The 15,836-nt window shown below is 39.7% G+C and overlaps 1 protein-coding gene across 3 annotated transcripts in view; it reads left to right on the plus strand.

The window, feature by feature from the left end:
- LOC109554007 (glycerophosphodiester phosphodiesterase domain-containing protein 4-like) overlaps window positions 1-15,836 on the plus strand; it is a 135,921-nt gene that overhangs the window by 15,245 nt on the left and 104,840 nt on the right. The window contains exons 2-4 of one of the 3 annotated variants that reach the window (XM_070783358.1): window positions 2,061-2,260; window positions 6,080-6,183; window positions 11,921-12,014. In XM_070783358.1, coding sequence (XP_070639459.1) covers window positions 2,075-2,260; window positions 6,080-6,183; window positions 11,921-12,014 — 384 coding nt within the window. In that variant the 5' untranslated portion in view covers window positions 2,061-2,074. Of the gene's footprint in view, window positions 1-2,060; window positions 2,261-6,078; window positions 6,184-11,920; window positions 12,015-15,836 lie in introns of those variants that run through there. The other 2 variants (XM_070783359.1, XM_070783360.1) reach the window with 2 other exon arrangements.

Genomic DNA, 15,836 nt, shown 5'->3' on the forward strand with positions numbered 1-15,836 from the left:
TCTAAGACTATTTTTGTTTCATTAAAAGAAAGTGAAAGTGAAGTTGCTCAGTCGTGTCCAGCTCTTTGCAACCACATGGACTGTAGCCTAACCAGGCTCCTCTGTCCATGGAATTATCCAGGCAAGAGTATTGAAGTGGGCTGCCATTTTCTTCTCCAGGCGGCCTTCCCAACCCAGGGATCAAACCTGGATCTCCCACATTGCAGGCAGACACTTTACCATATGAGCCACCAGGGAAGCCACGTTTCATTAAAAATTTTCCCCAAATCCATACATTCTCTGAAAGTTCATATGTCTGAGAGCCTTATCTGAGCACAGAAGAATGAGAAAATGCAGTACTAACGTCTAGATGTCCTTAATATCTGGTTATTGTTGTTTTGCTGGTAAGAAAGCCCTTGTTAGTGAAATGCCATCTCCAACTTCTTGAAACATCATTAAAATAAGGGGAAGCACCCTTCTTTGTTCTTTTCTTCTTGGTGGTTGGATTGGAATGATAGACACACCTTTAGCAGCCATTTTGTACCCTGAGGAGCCATGTGTTGTAGTGGAATAGCAAACTGAAAGATGTCTGGGTTCTAAAGTACCAAATAATTTCTTCTTTAAACCTTTGAAATTTTTTTGTTGGCAAAAGCAAAAATAAACTTATTTCAGCCATTGCTATTCTGAATATTCCATAATTCTTAATTGAAGCTCACTCTAGAAAAGCCACATGTGGAAGGAAAAAGAAGGGGCAGATACTTGTGTGTCTGAGGAACTCATTAGTCAAGGGTGATATTTTTTCATATACTTCAACCATGTCTCTAAGATCTCAGGTTATATCAAGATCATTGTTATTGTTTTTCAGTTGCTAGGTTGTGTCTGACTCTTTGTGACCCCATGGACTGCAGCACACCAGGCTTCTCTGTCCTTCACTATCTCCTGGAGTTGGCTCAAGTCATGTCCTTTGAGTCGGTGATGCCATCCAACCATCTTGTCCTCTGTTGCCCAGTTCTCCGCCTGCCCTCTAACTTTCCCAGCATCAGGGTCTGTTCGAATGACTCAGCTTTTCACATCAGGTGGCCAAAGTATTGGAACTCCAGCTTCAGGATCAGTCCTTCCAGTGAATAGTTTAGGATTGGCTGGTTTGATCTCCTTTCAATCAAGGGACTCTCAAGAGTCTTCTCCAGCACCACAGTTTGAAAGCATCAATTCTTCCTTGCTCAGCCTTCGTTATGGTCCAGCTATCACATCCGTACATGACTACTGGAAAAACCGTAGCTTTGACTGTATGGACCGTTGTCAGCAAAGTGATGTCTCTGCTTTTTAATAGACTGTCTAGGTTGGCCATAGCTTTCTTTCCAAGGTGGAAGTGTGTTAATTTCTTGGCTGCAGTCACTGTCCCTGGTGATTTTGGAGCCCAGGAAAATAAAATCTGTCACCGTTTCCACTTTTTCCCCTTCTGTTTGCCATGAAGTGATGGGACTAGGTGCCATGATTTTAATTTTCTGACTGTTGAGTTTTAAGCCAGCGTTTTCACTCTCCTCTTTCACCCTCATCAAGAGGCTCTTTAGTTCCTCTTAACTTTCTGCCATTAGAATGGTAACATCTGCATATCTGAGTTTGTTGAAATTTCTTCTGGCAATCTTGATTCCAGCTTGTATTTCATCCAGCCTGGCATTTCTCATGATGTACTCTGCATATAAACTAAATAAACAGGGTGACAATATGCAGCCTTAATGTACTCCCCTCAAGAACATACTATTGTTTTAATAACACATTCATATATATTATCTAGTTTGAATTTTTTCAGCATCTATTAGTTAGCTAGGGTAGAGAACATGGTACCATTATAACAGTGAAAAAGCTAAACTTTGAATGGTGCAGTATCTGCAATAAACACTCACCTAGTTAGTAGGAAAGATAGGATGAAACTCTGCTCTTCTACATCAAATCCAGTTCATCTTCCTAGATTATGATCTTTTGAAAGATCTCTCCATTATTGATGGAATTTTCTGTAGAATAGTGGGGGTATGAAACATGAAGAAGCTACTGGAGTCTGACTATTTTATTTACTATTTCAGCAAAAGGGTGAACCATGGATGATATTAACAGGACTGAGACTGGAAATGAAGAGACAGGAAGATGGAAAAACTTTAATTCTTGGATTAAGTACTACTTCAACTATGAATGCTATATGACTTTCCTTAATGGCTGCTACAGTTGCAAATGGGAAGCCCAACAGAAGAAAAAAGCTAAACGTCCACTCTGCTGCTGCTCTTTGGTATATGAGTCGGGAGGGAGACGGACCACAGTTTCTTAGATATGGGAAAGTGTGTATTCTCTCCTTGAGAGAAGTGCTATATAGTGTGCATGTCTCTGTGTGTGTATGTCTACATACACAGTCATGCATCATGTTTAATGGGTCAAAAATAACTTTATTTAGAAGGTGTAAAGTGATCAGAATTAGACAGGGAAAGAATGGAGGATGGCAGAAGAAATGATATTGGAGGAGTCAAAGGGCTTAGTATATTTTAGGTGGAGTGGAGGATATGAATGGAGAAGTGACGGGAAGTGAATGTAAAGAGAGAATGGGACAGATGTTGTGTGGTTTTAAGAATTTGACGTCTGCCATGTAGGAAATAGTCCCTAAATTAAGATCGGGGTAAAAAAGAATCCCTAAAGATTTTAAGCTTCTAATGTTGCCCACGCTGTGTTTTGGAATGGTTTCATATGGAAGATGCAAAAAAAGGTACAAGAGTAATGCAGGAGATGTTTTTGCCTTCAAAGAGAAAGCAACAGCAATATTCAAGGAAAAGCTGATGGTGTCCTGGATTAGCATAGTAATGGCAAAAACGGAGAAGAGCAAATCGATTGAACAGATACTTATTACTTAAGGATGATGTACTAAGTGATAAGAGAGCTATACAGAAGGACATAGAGTGAAAGAAGGGAGGATTCCTGGGAAGGATGCCATTGGAAGAGGAAGAGTGGTATAATGGAAAAAATCCCTGAACCAGAGCCTGAGACAATGTTTTAGTCCTTGTTCCATCTCTGCCCTTGGGCTGGTTTTGTGCTATCTCTGAGACCTTCTACAGATAGGGAATTAAACTACATAATTCTCAAAGTCCTTAGATAATTCTCAAAGCCCTATTTCTTCTCAGGAGAAGGAGTCTAGCATATAGCAAAAGAGAAAATTCCTTTTGTTCTAGGGAAAGACTGCCTGGATTAAATTTATGGCTTCATCACTGACTATCTCCAAACTAGAGCTTAACTACTGTGGGACCTTGGGCCAGTTGCCTAACATTCCAGGGATTGGTTCCTCACTTGAATAATAGAGATGGTAGCAACAGTAACCACCAACTGGGTTTGTTGTGAGGAGAGAAGTGTTATGTGGAAACTTAAAACTGGGCTCAGCACACAATTAGCATTCAATAAATGTTAGCTATCATTTTGCTGTTCTTGGAGTCACTGACTTGTGAAGTCATCTTCCACTTATAGGAATGATGGTGTAGGGGATTCTAGGTGGAGGAATTCAGGTAGTCAGAAGTCCAGAGATAGAGAAATATAGTGGTGTTTAGGGAAACATGAATTTCCAGTGTTGAATTTATGAGCAGATAAGGTGATAAATGGTAAGTGATCAGGTCAGAAAGGAATGTTTTAATAAAATTTTGAGGCATCTTTATGTCAAGTTAAAATGTTTGAACTTTGTTCTGTAAACAGTGGGGAGCCTTTGAACATTTTTGAGCAAGTGTGGCAACAGTGAGAATCAAAATAAGGAAATTTGTTTATGCAACAAGAACAAGTTCATTGAATGTGCTCCACAGTGAGTAAGACCACTAAGGCTTCTGGCCTTCCTGTGGCTTGTATTGTAGTGGGATGAGTTAGGTAATAAACAGTAATGAAGAAAGATGGTTTCATATAGTGATAACTGCTTTGAATATAATACATAGGAAAATGGGAGCATGGTTGAGAAGACTGCTTTGAAGCAATGTCATGTGAGCAATCTCTTAAATGTAAAAATCAAATCAGCCTTGTATACACGTGGGGGCAGAAATATTCCAGGCAGGGGAACCAGGGAGTGCAAAACTCTTAGGAATTAAGGAGCCTCCTGATGAGGGTGAAAGAGGAGAATGAAAAAGCTGGCTTAAAACTCAACATTCAAAAAAAGAAGATTATGGCATGTGGTCCCATCACTTCATGGCAAATAGATGGGGGAAAAATGGAAACAGTGACACACTTTATTTTCTTGTGCTCCAAAATTACTGCAGATGGTGACTGCAACTTTGAAATTAAAAAACACCTGCTCCTTGGAAAAAAAAGCTATGACAAACCTACACAGTGTATTAAAAAAGCGGAGACATCTCTTTGCCGACAAAGGTCTGTATAGTCAAAACTGTTTTTCCAGTAGTCTTGTATGGATGTGAGATTTGGACCATAAAGATGGCTGGGCACTGAAGAATTGATACTTCTAAACTGTGGTACTGGAGAAGACTCTTGAGAGTCCCTTGGACAGCAGGGAAATCAAACCAGTCAATCCTAAAGGAAATCAACCCTGAATATTCATTAGAAGGACTTATGCTGATGCTCCAATACTTGGTCACCTGATGCAAAGTGTCAATGCAAAAGTCAATGCACCCGAGTCAATGCAAAAGACCCTGGTGGTGGGAAAGATTGAGGGCAGGAGGAGAAGGGAACAACAGAGGATGAGATGGTTGGATGGCATCATCAACTTGATGGACTTGAGTTTGCACAAACTCCAGGAGATAGTGAAGCACAGGGAAGCCTGGTGTACTGAAGTCCAAGAAGTCACAAAGAGTAGGACATGATTGAGCAACTGAACAACAAAGGAACAGATCTGATCATGTTCTAGAAACATAAAGAAGACCAGTATGTCTGGAGTTCAATAATGGAGTTAGTATGTATAATGGGATGAGGTCAGGGATGGGCAAGACTTAATCATGTAAGACCTTTGGGCCATGGCAGGCAGTTGGGATGATATTCTTGTACAGTGGGCTGCTCTGGGAGGGTTGTAAGTAGGGGAGTGACTATGTGATACATATTTTTAAAAGTCCACTCATGATTTGTGTAGAGGGTGAGTATACTCCGAGTCAAAACCTGTTCTCTTCATATTTTTACTCCAGAAGTGGTGGTTTAGTGCCTTGTTACCTATAATATCTCTCACCATTTTGAAGAACTCTGTTTTCCATTTTGTTTCCTTATTCTTAGTGCTCACAATAACTGTGTAATTTGTACAGGGCAGGGATTATTCTATACGTTTTTAATAGTTTGGATGCAGTGTCCCAATGAGGCAAGATTTCTCATTCTTCTGATACAGTCATAGTCCCGGGAAGAGTTTGACAGTGTATTGTTCGGCTAGTTTGTGATACAATTTTCAGTGCAGGGGTTGTCTTCAAGGTTCAGTTTGTATATGTTTGCAGAAAGATCATTTCCATCTTGGTTTTGAGCTCACAGATCCAGGCTGTTTCCCTGCTTGGTTGTATGACCTTGAGTCATTTAACCTAACCTCTCTGAGTTTTAACTCTTTATTCTACAAAATGAGATCAACAATACCTAACTTGTATAACTCGTATATAAGAATTAAAGTAAATGTAAATAATTTGTGAAGTCCCTAGCATTATAGCTACTGGAAAAAAAATGATTTATTCCCTAATCTAATGCTCTTCTCCCCCAAATGTGGGTAGATAAGTGACTATTCATTAGTGAACTGATGAATAATGAATGAATGAATTACTCAGTGAATGAACATACATTTGGTACATGGAGAGGTAGATGAATCAACAGATGATTGTTGAGAGACCATGATTGGGAATACATAGAAGTGTAATGAAATTTCCTTTTCCTCAAAGAAGAAACTGTGACATCAGATATAAACATATACATACAAAACTTTAGTTCAGGATAATGTTATAAATAAAATTTTGTAAAATTCCATAGGGTTAAAAGAATACAGTGGTCTCTCCAGTCAGGGGAGGGTAATGCTACACTATAACTATGTAGACCTTTGAGGAGTATAAACAGATGTTGCAGAAGTACCATAAATAAATGGAGTTAAATAAGATTTCCTTCTGTCTCTTCCCAGAGAGAGCGATTATTTTACCCATGGCTGATTATGTCATTTTGCTTGTCTGTGCTTTTATTTTTCACATGGATAGAAACTTCAAATGAATTCAATGGCTTTGACTGGTGAGTTTCACTTTTTGTATTTTCATTTGTGTAAGGCTCTTTGGTATAATTACAACATGTATCTTACTTCAGTCTGAAAAGATCTGGTTACATAAGAGGGAGGGTGGACAAAGTTGGATTTTCTGCATCTCGTGGATGGGAGGCCTGACTCTGGGGAAGCGTAAGCATACTCAGCACCCTCAGCTACTATACTACTTCCCTTCCACCTGTGCTCACTCTCACTCTTAGACCAAATCTGGCTCAGGGGGAAGCTTTCTCTGTGCTTCCAGTGTCCCCAGTCCTATTCAGATGACCCTCTGATACCTTGTTCCTCAACTTCTTGATCTGGGTTACTGATGCCTACACTAGTTGGTCTTCATGTTCTCTGTCCATGAACCCTGATATCTGTCTCACCTCCAGCCTCTTACTCTTTCTCTGTCCTTACAGGGCTTCCTGAAACTCTAAAAACAGGTATGATGTGTGATCTGAGCACCCTTCTGGCCAAACTCTTACTCCAAGACAACTCTCAGTTCTTCCAGCTTCTCTAGCCTTGATTGTTATATATCTTACCCATTATTTGGTGTGTGATGGGGAAAGGGGTCTGTTTAAGTATGAGGCTTTTAAAAAATGTTATTTATTGTTTTTGTTCAGTTGCTAAGTCATGTCTGATTCTTTGTGACCCCATGGACTGCAGCATGCCAGGATTCCCTGTCCTTCACTCACTATATCTCAGAGTTTGCTCAAACTCATGTCCACTGAGTCAGTGATACCATCCAACCATCTCATCCCCTGTCACCCATTTCTCCTCCTACCCTCAACCTTTCCCAGCATCAGAGTTTTTTTCAATGAGTTGACTCTTCGCATCAGGTTGCCAAAGTATTAGAGCTTCAACATAAATCCTTCCAATGAATATTCAGGGTTGATTTCCTTTAGGATATCTGGTTTGAACTCCTTGTTTTCCAGGGGACTCTCAAGATTCTTCTCCAACACCACAGTTCAAAAGCATCAATTCTTTGGTGCTCAGCCTTATTTATTGTCCAACTCTCATATCCATACATGACTGCTGGAAAAACCCTAGCTTTCACTATATGGACCTTTGTCGGCAAAGTGATGTCTCTGCTTTTTAATATACTGTCTAGGTTTGTCATGACAATTCTTCCAAGAAGCTAGCATCTTTTAATTTCATGGTTGTAGTCACTATCCACATTGATTTTGGAACCCAAGAAAATGAAATCTGACATTAATTTCCATATTTTCTTAATCTATTTGCCAAGAAGTGATAAGACCAGATGCCATGATCTTCATTTTTTGAACGTTGAGTTTTAAGCCAGCTTTTTCACTCTCCTCTGTTGCCCTCATCAAGAGACTCTTTAGTTCCTCTTCGCTTTTTGCCATTAAAATGATGTCATCTGCATATCTGAGGTTGTTGATATTTTTCCCAGCAATCTTGATTCTTGGGTCTGTTTAGGACTGTTTTTTGCTGCTGTTGTTGTTTTTGGCATTTCTTTCGGTTAGTCTTGTTAAAGGTTTGTCATTTTGCTTATCTTTTTGAAAAACTAAATTTTAGTTTTGTTGATTTTGTCATTGTTTTCCTGTTCTTTATTTCACTTATTTACCAAGTGAATTGGCCCTTGAATGGAGCAAAGGCATTGACAAAAGATGAAAGACATTGCTGCGCAGCCAGAACTGTATGCTATCAATCTTACTCCTAGTTTTCTCCTAGAAGAACTTTTAATAATTTACCAGATTTCTTGTCATTGGGGAAGAAGAAATACTTTTATGGGATTCCTGGACACTGACTGTGAACTTTCTGAAATGTATAACTGGAGATATAAAATCCTGCTATGATTCCTTAGTAAGCGTAGGAACTTTTGAGTATTAGGTGGTCAATAGAATTCTGGTTCAGACCCATATCTTCATTGGGCATAGTGGGTCCCTAGACCACCCTGTGGTTATTTCTCTAGTTCTGCAATGCATACTCCAATAAACATACTCAAAATCATTCACAATCCCCACAGCAATGCTCCATCATCAAATAGATGTGAATATAAGAGTGAGCTCCCCCTGATCCTAAAGCCACAGTAGGTTTCATAGGTAGTTCCATGGCTGCCATGGCAAATTACCACAAATTGAGTGACACCAAAGAATACCATTTCTTATCTCACAGTTTTGTTGGTCAGAAGTGAGGTATGACCTGAGTACTCAAGGTGCTTAGCTGGCCTGTGCTTTTAACTGGGGCTCTGAGTGAGACTCACTCCCAGGTTTATTTAAGTTGTTGGCAGAATCCAGTTTCTTCTGGTTGTTGAAATGAAGTGCTCGTTCATTAGTGATTGTCAGATGGGGGTTCTCAGCTTCTAGCTTGTGACCTTCTCTATCTTCAAATCTAACAGTGGTGTTTTAGCTCCTTCTCATGCTTCAGATTTCTCTGATTTCTCCTTTCTCATGTCTCTGACATCCTTTTCCGCCTTCTTTACTTATTTTAAGAGCTCATGTGACTACACTGGATTCAATCTGATAATCCAGAATAATCTTCCTACTTTAAAGGCAGCTGAATAGTAACCTTAATTGAAAATGTTCTTCTTATAGTCTAACATAACATCATCACTAGTGACACCAGAGGACAAAGATATGTATTATGTATTATATATATATATATATATTTCCCAGATCCTGATGCAGGGAAAGATTGAAGGCAGAAGAAGAGGGGGACAAGAGGATGAGGTGGTTGGATGGCATTACCAACTCAATGGACATGAACTTAGGCAAACTCCAGGAGATAGTGAAGGATAGAGAGGCCTGGCGTGTTGCAGTCTGTGGGGTTGCAAGAGCTGGACATGACTTAGAGACTGAACAACAACATACAGATATATGTGTGTATATATACACACATATATATGTATTTAAATGATATATATGAATAAAATGTATGTTTATAATATATATGATATGTAAGGAGAGATATATATATATATGAATTTTTTCTTATCCCATTTCTCTGTCATTGAAAATAAGATGTGTGACTAGTAGTTAATCTTATATACTAGTACTTAAATTAGAGGCATAAACGTCATCCAGTGATCAACTGTCAGAGCATATGTAACAACCTTATCTAGCATTTTCTGTGATAGCATAAGGTCTAATCCCAACAGTGAATACTTCTCTGAATCATCCCAGAACAATCCAATATTTTTAATCATTTTGAAAATTCTTAGGCTTTATCTTGGAGAAGGAAATGGCACCCCACTCCAGTACTCTTGCCTGGAAAATCCCATGGACAGGGGAGCCTGGTGGGCTGCCGTCTATGGGGTTGCACAGAGTTGGACACGACTGAATGCCTTCACTTTCAGTTTTCACTTTCATGAATTGGAGAAGGAAATGGCACCCCACTCCAGTACTCTTGCCTGGAAAATCCCATGGACAGGGGAGCCTGGTGGGCTGCCGTCTATGGGGTTGCACAGAGTTGGACACAACTGAGCGCCTTCACTTTCAGTTTTCACTTTCATGCATTGGAGAAAGAAATGGCAACCTACTTCACTGTTCTTGCCTGGAGAAGCCCAGGGACGAGGGAGCCTGGTAGGCTGCCGTCTATGGGGTCGCACAGAGTTGGACCCAACTGAGGCCACTTAGCAGCAGCAGCGGCAGGCTTTATCTTTCATTTTTCTTTTAAAATTATTTTTAAAGTATCTGCTTATTTATTTTTGGTTTTGTTGAGTCTTTGTTGCTGCATGTGGGCTTTTTTTCTAGTTGTGATGAGCAGGGGCTACTCACAGTAGTTTCAGTGCACAGACTTCTCATTCTGGTGCTTCTCATATTATGGAACATAGACTCTAGGATGTGTGGGTTTTAATGGTTGCAGCATGTGGGCTCAGTAGTGTGGCTTATGGGCTTAGCTGCCCCATCGCCTGTGGGATCTTCCCGGATAAAGTGTTGAACCCGTGTCTTCTGCATTGGCAGGTGGATCTTTACCACTGAGCCACCAGCAAAGCCTTCATCCCATTTTCGACTGCTTCTTCTTTTGAAACATTAGTTTCATGTGTGTTAGGCCTTTTCTCTTCTTCCCATAAGTGTCATATTCTTTCTTCTGTACGTTTCATGTTTTTTGTGTGTCTCTGTTTCCTTCTTGATATTTGTCTCCTGACTTGGTTTTTTGCTAAACAAATTATTTTGGCTGTGTTTTATCTGCTATTAAATTTGTTCACTGCATTCTTAATTTTTCTTGCTGTATTTTCCTTTGTAGAATTCTTAATTGGTTCTCTTTTTAATAGGTCTCTGTGCTTTGTCACTCAGTCCAACTCTTTGTGACCCCATGAACTCTAGCCCGCAAGGCTCCTTTATCCATGGGATCCTCCAGGCAAGAATATTGAAGTGGGTTGCCATGCCCTCCTCCAGGGGATCTTCTCAACCCAGGGATCGAACCCAGGTCTCCCACATTGCAGGTCTCCCACAATTTTTCCTTTGCCAGCAGTACTCAGCGGGCAGATGGGACCTTCACCTGTTTGGTGGGAGAATTTGGAAATGACCTAATATTAAATATTTACATGTGAATGAAAATAGATAAGAAGGCCATTATGTTGATGAGGGGAGAAAATAATGTGGCTAGAGAAATTATTAGAAAAGATAGAGGTACCATTGAAGGCAAAACCAAACTTTTCTTTCTCATTTGGAATATAAAGTCAATAGTGCTGCTGGATAAGTCATGTAATTAATTCTTTGGCTGTCTTTAGAGTGCTTTATGTCTATCCTACATGTTTATTTCCCCTGTATTTCATTTTTTGATTATTACTCTGCTTGTATATAAACATTCTATTCTTGTTATATGGATATGAGTCCTTTATCTCTCTGAAGATCTTGAATATATTTTTTATTGTTCTTTTCTGATTGTTATCTTAATTATATTTTTGTGCAAGTTATTGTATTAGTTGGCATTATTAGGTTAATTTGGTAACATCACTTACACATTTTCTGATTCCTGGCTGTGAGATCATGTTTTAGAGGATACTCTTCCCAGTGTCTTGATCTGGGATCAGCCTTGCTAGGTTGACTGCTTGTCTAACTTTTTCTCTTGGCATGTCTTCTCACCCCTGACCAAAGAGATTTTTTTCTTATATTTAATGTAGTAATATGTTCAATAATCTATATTTTATATCATTAAAACATAATTTCCTAGGTCTCATAAGGAGAGGAAATAATTTCTGTTATCTTGAAATGAAGAATCTAAATTCTATGACATATAATATTTAGAGTAATTATAACATTGTTTAACTTAAATCAGTTTATTAGCAATTTTAACTTATAAACTACTTTAGTAATAAGGAGGACTACAAATCTCTTACACAAGATATAGATGTTAATATAGTGTCTTGCTATTATGTAAGAGAACATATTTATAAGGACAAGGAATCTGCCAAATTGTCATGTATTAGCTATATGAAGGCAGTGAACTTATGGATGACTTTTTCTCTTTTGATATTCCATAATTTCTGCATTTTATTTTTTTTAAAGAGTATATATTTTTTGAGTCTTTATTCTAAATAACTTTAAAAAGCATACAAGTTGTACAGAATCCTATTAATGTACCTGATTGTAGAGCAAAATTAAAACTTCTCAACTAAATACCTGCAAAGGGTAATTATTCCCAAATTGCTCCTCTTCTTATTCCCCTGTTTTCTTATGCCTCATCTAGTCCAGTCTTATCCCCTATCCTTGGCAGAGATACTACTAACTTCTTTATTTTAGAAATTGAAACACATTTCTGCAGGGTTGTTTTCCTAGGTACAGGAGTCTGGTTCTTTTGGTCCATTGTCTTGCTGAGTTTCCTTGGGATCCTGGCTGCCTACACAACATTGCTACTGGTGAGTAATGTTTCCCATTTTTCCCATTCCCTTCCTGAGTAGTCTCATGAGGTGCTCTGTCTGTGGTATGGTTCCCAGTTGGTGCTGGGAGCCCTCAGATCACTCTTCGCAGAGTCTGGGTTTTCATCAGCCACTTAAATATTAGGCAGGAGGGATAGAGGGGTAAAAAGGGTTGTGCTGTTGGATGGTGTGTCTTTTCATTTTGATCCTTTGAAAGGGCGGCAGAACATCCTTTTTCTCTTCCTGTGTTTCATGGCTTATTTTCTGATTCATTCAGTGTTGTCATTTTAGACACCTGCATCTTCACATGGCAATACACTTATTCATTGGACTACTCATTTCATAGCCCATTTCTTGAGGATCAGTCTTTCTGGATCTTACAAATTATCTAGTGAGTTAAACCTGTTCTGCTCTTCAAATGCTAATCCCCTAATCTAGTGCAAATTACATTTTAGCAAATGTATTTAGGTAATAGAGACCCTGCCTGTTTCCTGACATAGTAGTGTTGTGTAGTGTGAGATATGTGATAGAGTGATAGAGTAGTGTCATGTAGTGTGAGAAATGTAGGCCAGGCAGCAGAGGAGTCTTCAGAACTGGAAAGCTTATGGGAGACTAACTTTTAGGTAACTAGAGTTTTTCAGTGCCCACTTACACATAGGACATGTATATCTTTCTCTGGTTTCATAATTTCTTGTCTCCTCTGATTTCCTCTCTGATACTAAAGAACCCAACCTGCACAAGAGTTGACATTTGCATTAATTTTCTTTCAGCAAAATATATTATATGAGTGACAAGTACTTAGGTTACAGAGATCATTAATTTTTCTTTCAGCAAAATATATTATATGAGTGATAAGTACTTAGGTTACAGAGATCAAAAACGTTTGGTTTCTGTTTTCATACAGGGCACTTCAGAGAAAAGTATGAGAAATAAAGTTACAGTTGTCCTTAATTCAATGAGTATAGAATCTAGCAGGGAACTAGGACATAGACATCACTCCAGTACTCTTGCTTGGAAAATCCCATGGGCAGAGGAGCCTGGTAGGCTGCAGTCCATGGGGTCGCTGAGGGTTGGACACAATAAGTGACTTCACTTTCACTTTTCACTTTCATGCATTGGAGAAGGAAATGGCAACCCACTCCAGTGTTCTTGCCTGGAGAATCCCAGGGATGGTGGAGCCTGGTGGGCTACCGTCTATGGGGTCGCACAGAGTTGGACATGACTGAAGTGACTTAGCAGCAGCAGCAACAGCAGCAGCAGGACATCGATAAAAGTAAGGAACAAAGAGCATTATAATTGTCGTTCAGTTCAGTTCCGTCCAGTCACTCAGTTGTGTCTGACTCTTTGTGACCCCATGAATCGCAGCACGCCAGGCCTCCCTGTCCGTCACCAACTCCCAGAGTTCACTCAAACTCATGTCCATCGAGTCGGTGATGCCATCCAGCCATCTCATCCTCTGTTGTCCCCTTCTCCTCCTGCCCCCAATCCCTCCCAGCATCAGGGTCTTTTCCAATGAGTCAACTCTTCGCATGAGGTGGCCAAAGTATTGGAGTTTCAGCTTCAGCATCAGTCCTTCCAATGAACACCCAGGACTGATCTTTAAGATGGACTGGTTGGATCTCCTTGCAGTCCAAGGGACTCTCAAGAGTCTTCTCCTACACCACAGTTCAAAAGCATCAATTCTTTGGCGCTCAGCTTTCTTCACAGTCCAACTCTCACATCCATACATGACCACAGGAAAAACCATAGCCTTGACTAGATGGACCTTTGTTGGCAAAGTAATGTCTCCGCTTTTGAATATACTATCTAAGTCATAACTTTCCTTCCAAGGAGTAAGCATCTTTTAATTTCATGGCTGCAATCACTACCTGCAGTGATTTTGGAGCCCAGAAAAATAAAGTCTGACACTTTTTCCACTGTTTCCCCATCTATCTGCCATGAAGTGATGGGACCAGATGCCATGATCTTCGTTTTCTGAATGTTGAGCTTTAAGCCAACTTTTTCACTCTCCGCTTTCACTTTCATCAAGAGGCTTTTGAGTTCCTCTTCACTTTCTGCCATAAGGGTGGTGTCATCTGCATATCTGAGGTTATTAATATTTCTCCCGGCAATCTTGATTCCAGCTTGTGCTTCTTCCAGCCCAGCGTTTCTCATGATGTACTCTGCATAGAAGTTAAATAAGTAGGATGACAATATACAGCCTTGATGTACTCCTTTTCCTATTTGGAACCAGTCTGTTGTTCCATGTCCAGTTCTAACTGTTGCTTCCTGACCTGCATACAGGTTTCTCAAGAGGCAAGTCAGGTGATCTGGTATTCCCATCTCTTTCAGAATTTTCCACAGTTTATTGTGATCCATACAGTCAAAGGCTTTGTCATTAGAGGGTCCTAAATAAAGTTCTGCCTGGGTACTGAGAAGGAAAAGTTAACTTCCAGCCAGCAAGATTAGGTGAGGCTTCTTGGAAGAGGTGGCACAGGAGGGGGATCTTGAAGGGATGTTAGATTTAGACGTGTTTATGGGGATGGAGGAAAAAAGTTCCAGAACATGGGGGTATCATGACAAAGTCAGGAAGACAGACATACATACAGTTTGACTAGATAAGATGGAGGAATCAGTGATGGTGGTGATTTAGTCGCTAAGTTGTGTTTGACTCTTGCAACCCCATGGACTGTAGCCTGCCAGGCTCCTTTGTCCATCGGGTTCTCCAGGCAAGAATACTGGAGTAGGTCGCCATTTCCTTCTCCAGAAGAATCAGTACTGTTAACATATAAGGTGTAATGAAGAATAATGTGGAATATGGCTAAAGCGATAGGATTTTCAAAGATTTTGGAAGGCCTGAAAAATAGGCCAAGACATTTAGCATTAATTAGATTTCTAGTTAGGATAATCATTCTCAAAGTCATTGTATGGAGAATGTATGTAGACAGAGATTAGTAAGAAACTTTTTAATGAGGAAGATATGATGAATGATGTGCTTGGGTCCACCAAACTGTACTTCACTCATACACAATAAACATAAAATGGTATAGGTAACTTCTAAGATGGAATTGCAGTGTCTAGTAAGCTATATATTTTAACAAGCTTCTACTCTATCCTACCTCTTTTTGGATATAGTGGTAGCAACAGAGGAGACCAGGTTTCTATTTATCTTTCAGTTATTTGTAACCTTAATCAAGTCACATAACTCTTCTAATTCTCAGTTTTTTTTCTTTCAATTGAGAGTGATAATATTTAATAAAATGGTATTTTATAGGGTCTACAAGTGAAAGTGTTAGTTCTTTAGTCATGTTCAACTCTTGGCAACCCCATGGACTGTAGCCCTCCAGGCACCTCTGTCCATTGGGATTCTCCAGGCAAGAATACTGGAGTGTATTGCCTCGCCCTCCTCCAGGGCCTCTTCCCAACCCAGGGATTGAACCCAGGTCTCCCACATTGCAGGCAGGTTCTTTACTGTCTGAGCCACTAGGGAAGCCCAAGGTCTTGTCTGGGACCTAAACTCAGGACCTCTTGTGCTGGAAGCAAGAACCATACTTCATAGACCAACCAGCTCGCCTGTATTGTACATTGGTAAAGTACAAATAAAATCATATCCATAAAATTATTTAAAAAGGTGAGTGTCTTATGCACTCAAACTCTCTTTAATATCCTTAGCATCTAAAGACTCCAGTTTTCAGTCTCCATCTGCACACCGACTTGATGATTGCATAGACTTGGATTTGAATCTAATTAAGATTTATTGACTAATACCAATGTTAACAACTGTGGTTAACAATTGTAACAGTGGCACTGGTTCCTCAAAGAAGAGCTTTTTTTTTTTTTTTT

The sequence above is a fragment of the Bos indicus genome, chromosome 29 (genome assembly GCF_029378745.1).
Source record: "Bos indicus isolate NIAB-ARS_2022 breed Sahiwal x Tharparkar chromosome 29, NIAB-ARS_B.indTharparkar_mat_pri_1.0, whole genome shotgun sequence".
NCBI classification, from domain to species: domain Eukaryota; kingdom Metazoa; phylum Chordata; class Mammalia; order Artiodactyla; family Bovidae; genus Bos; species Bos indicus.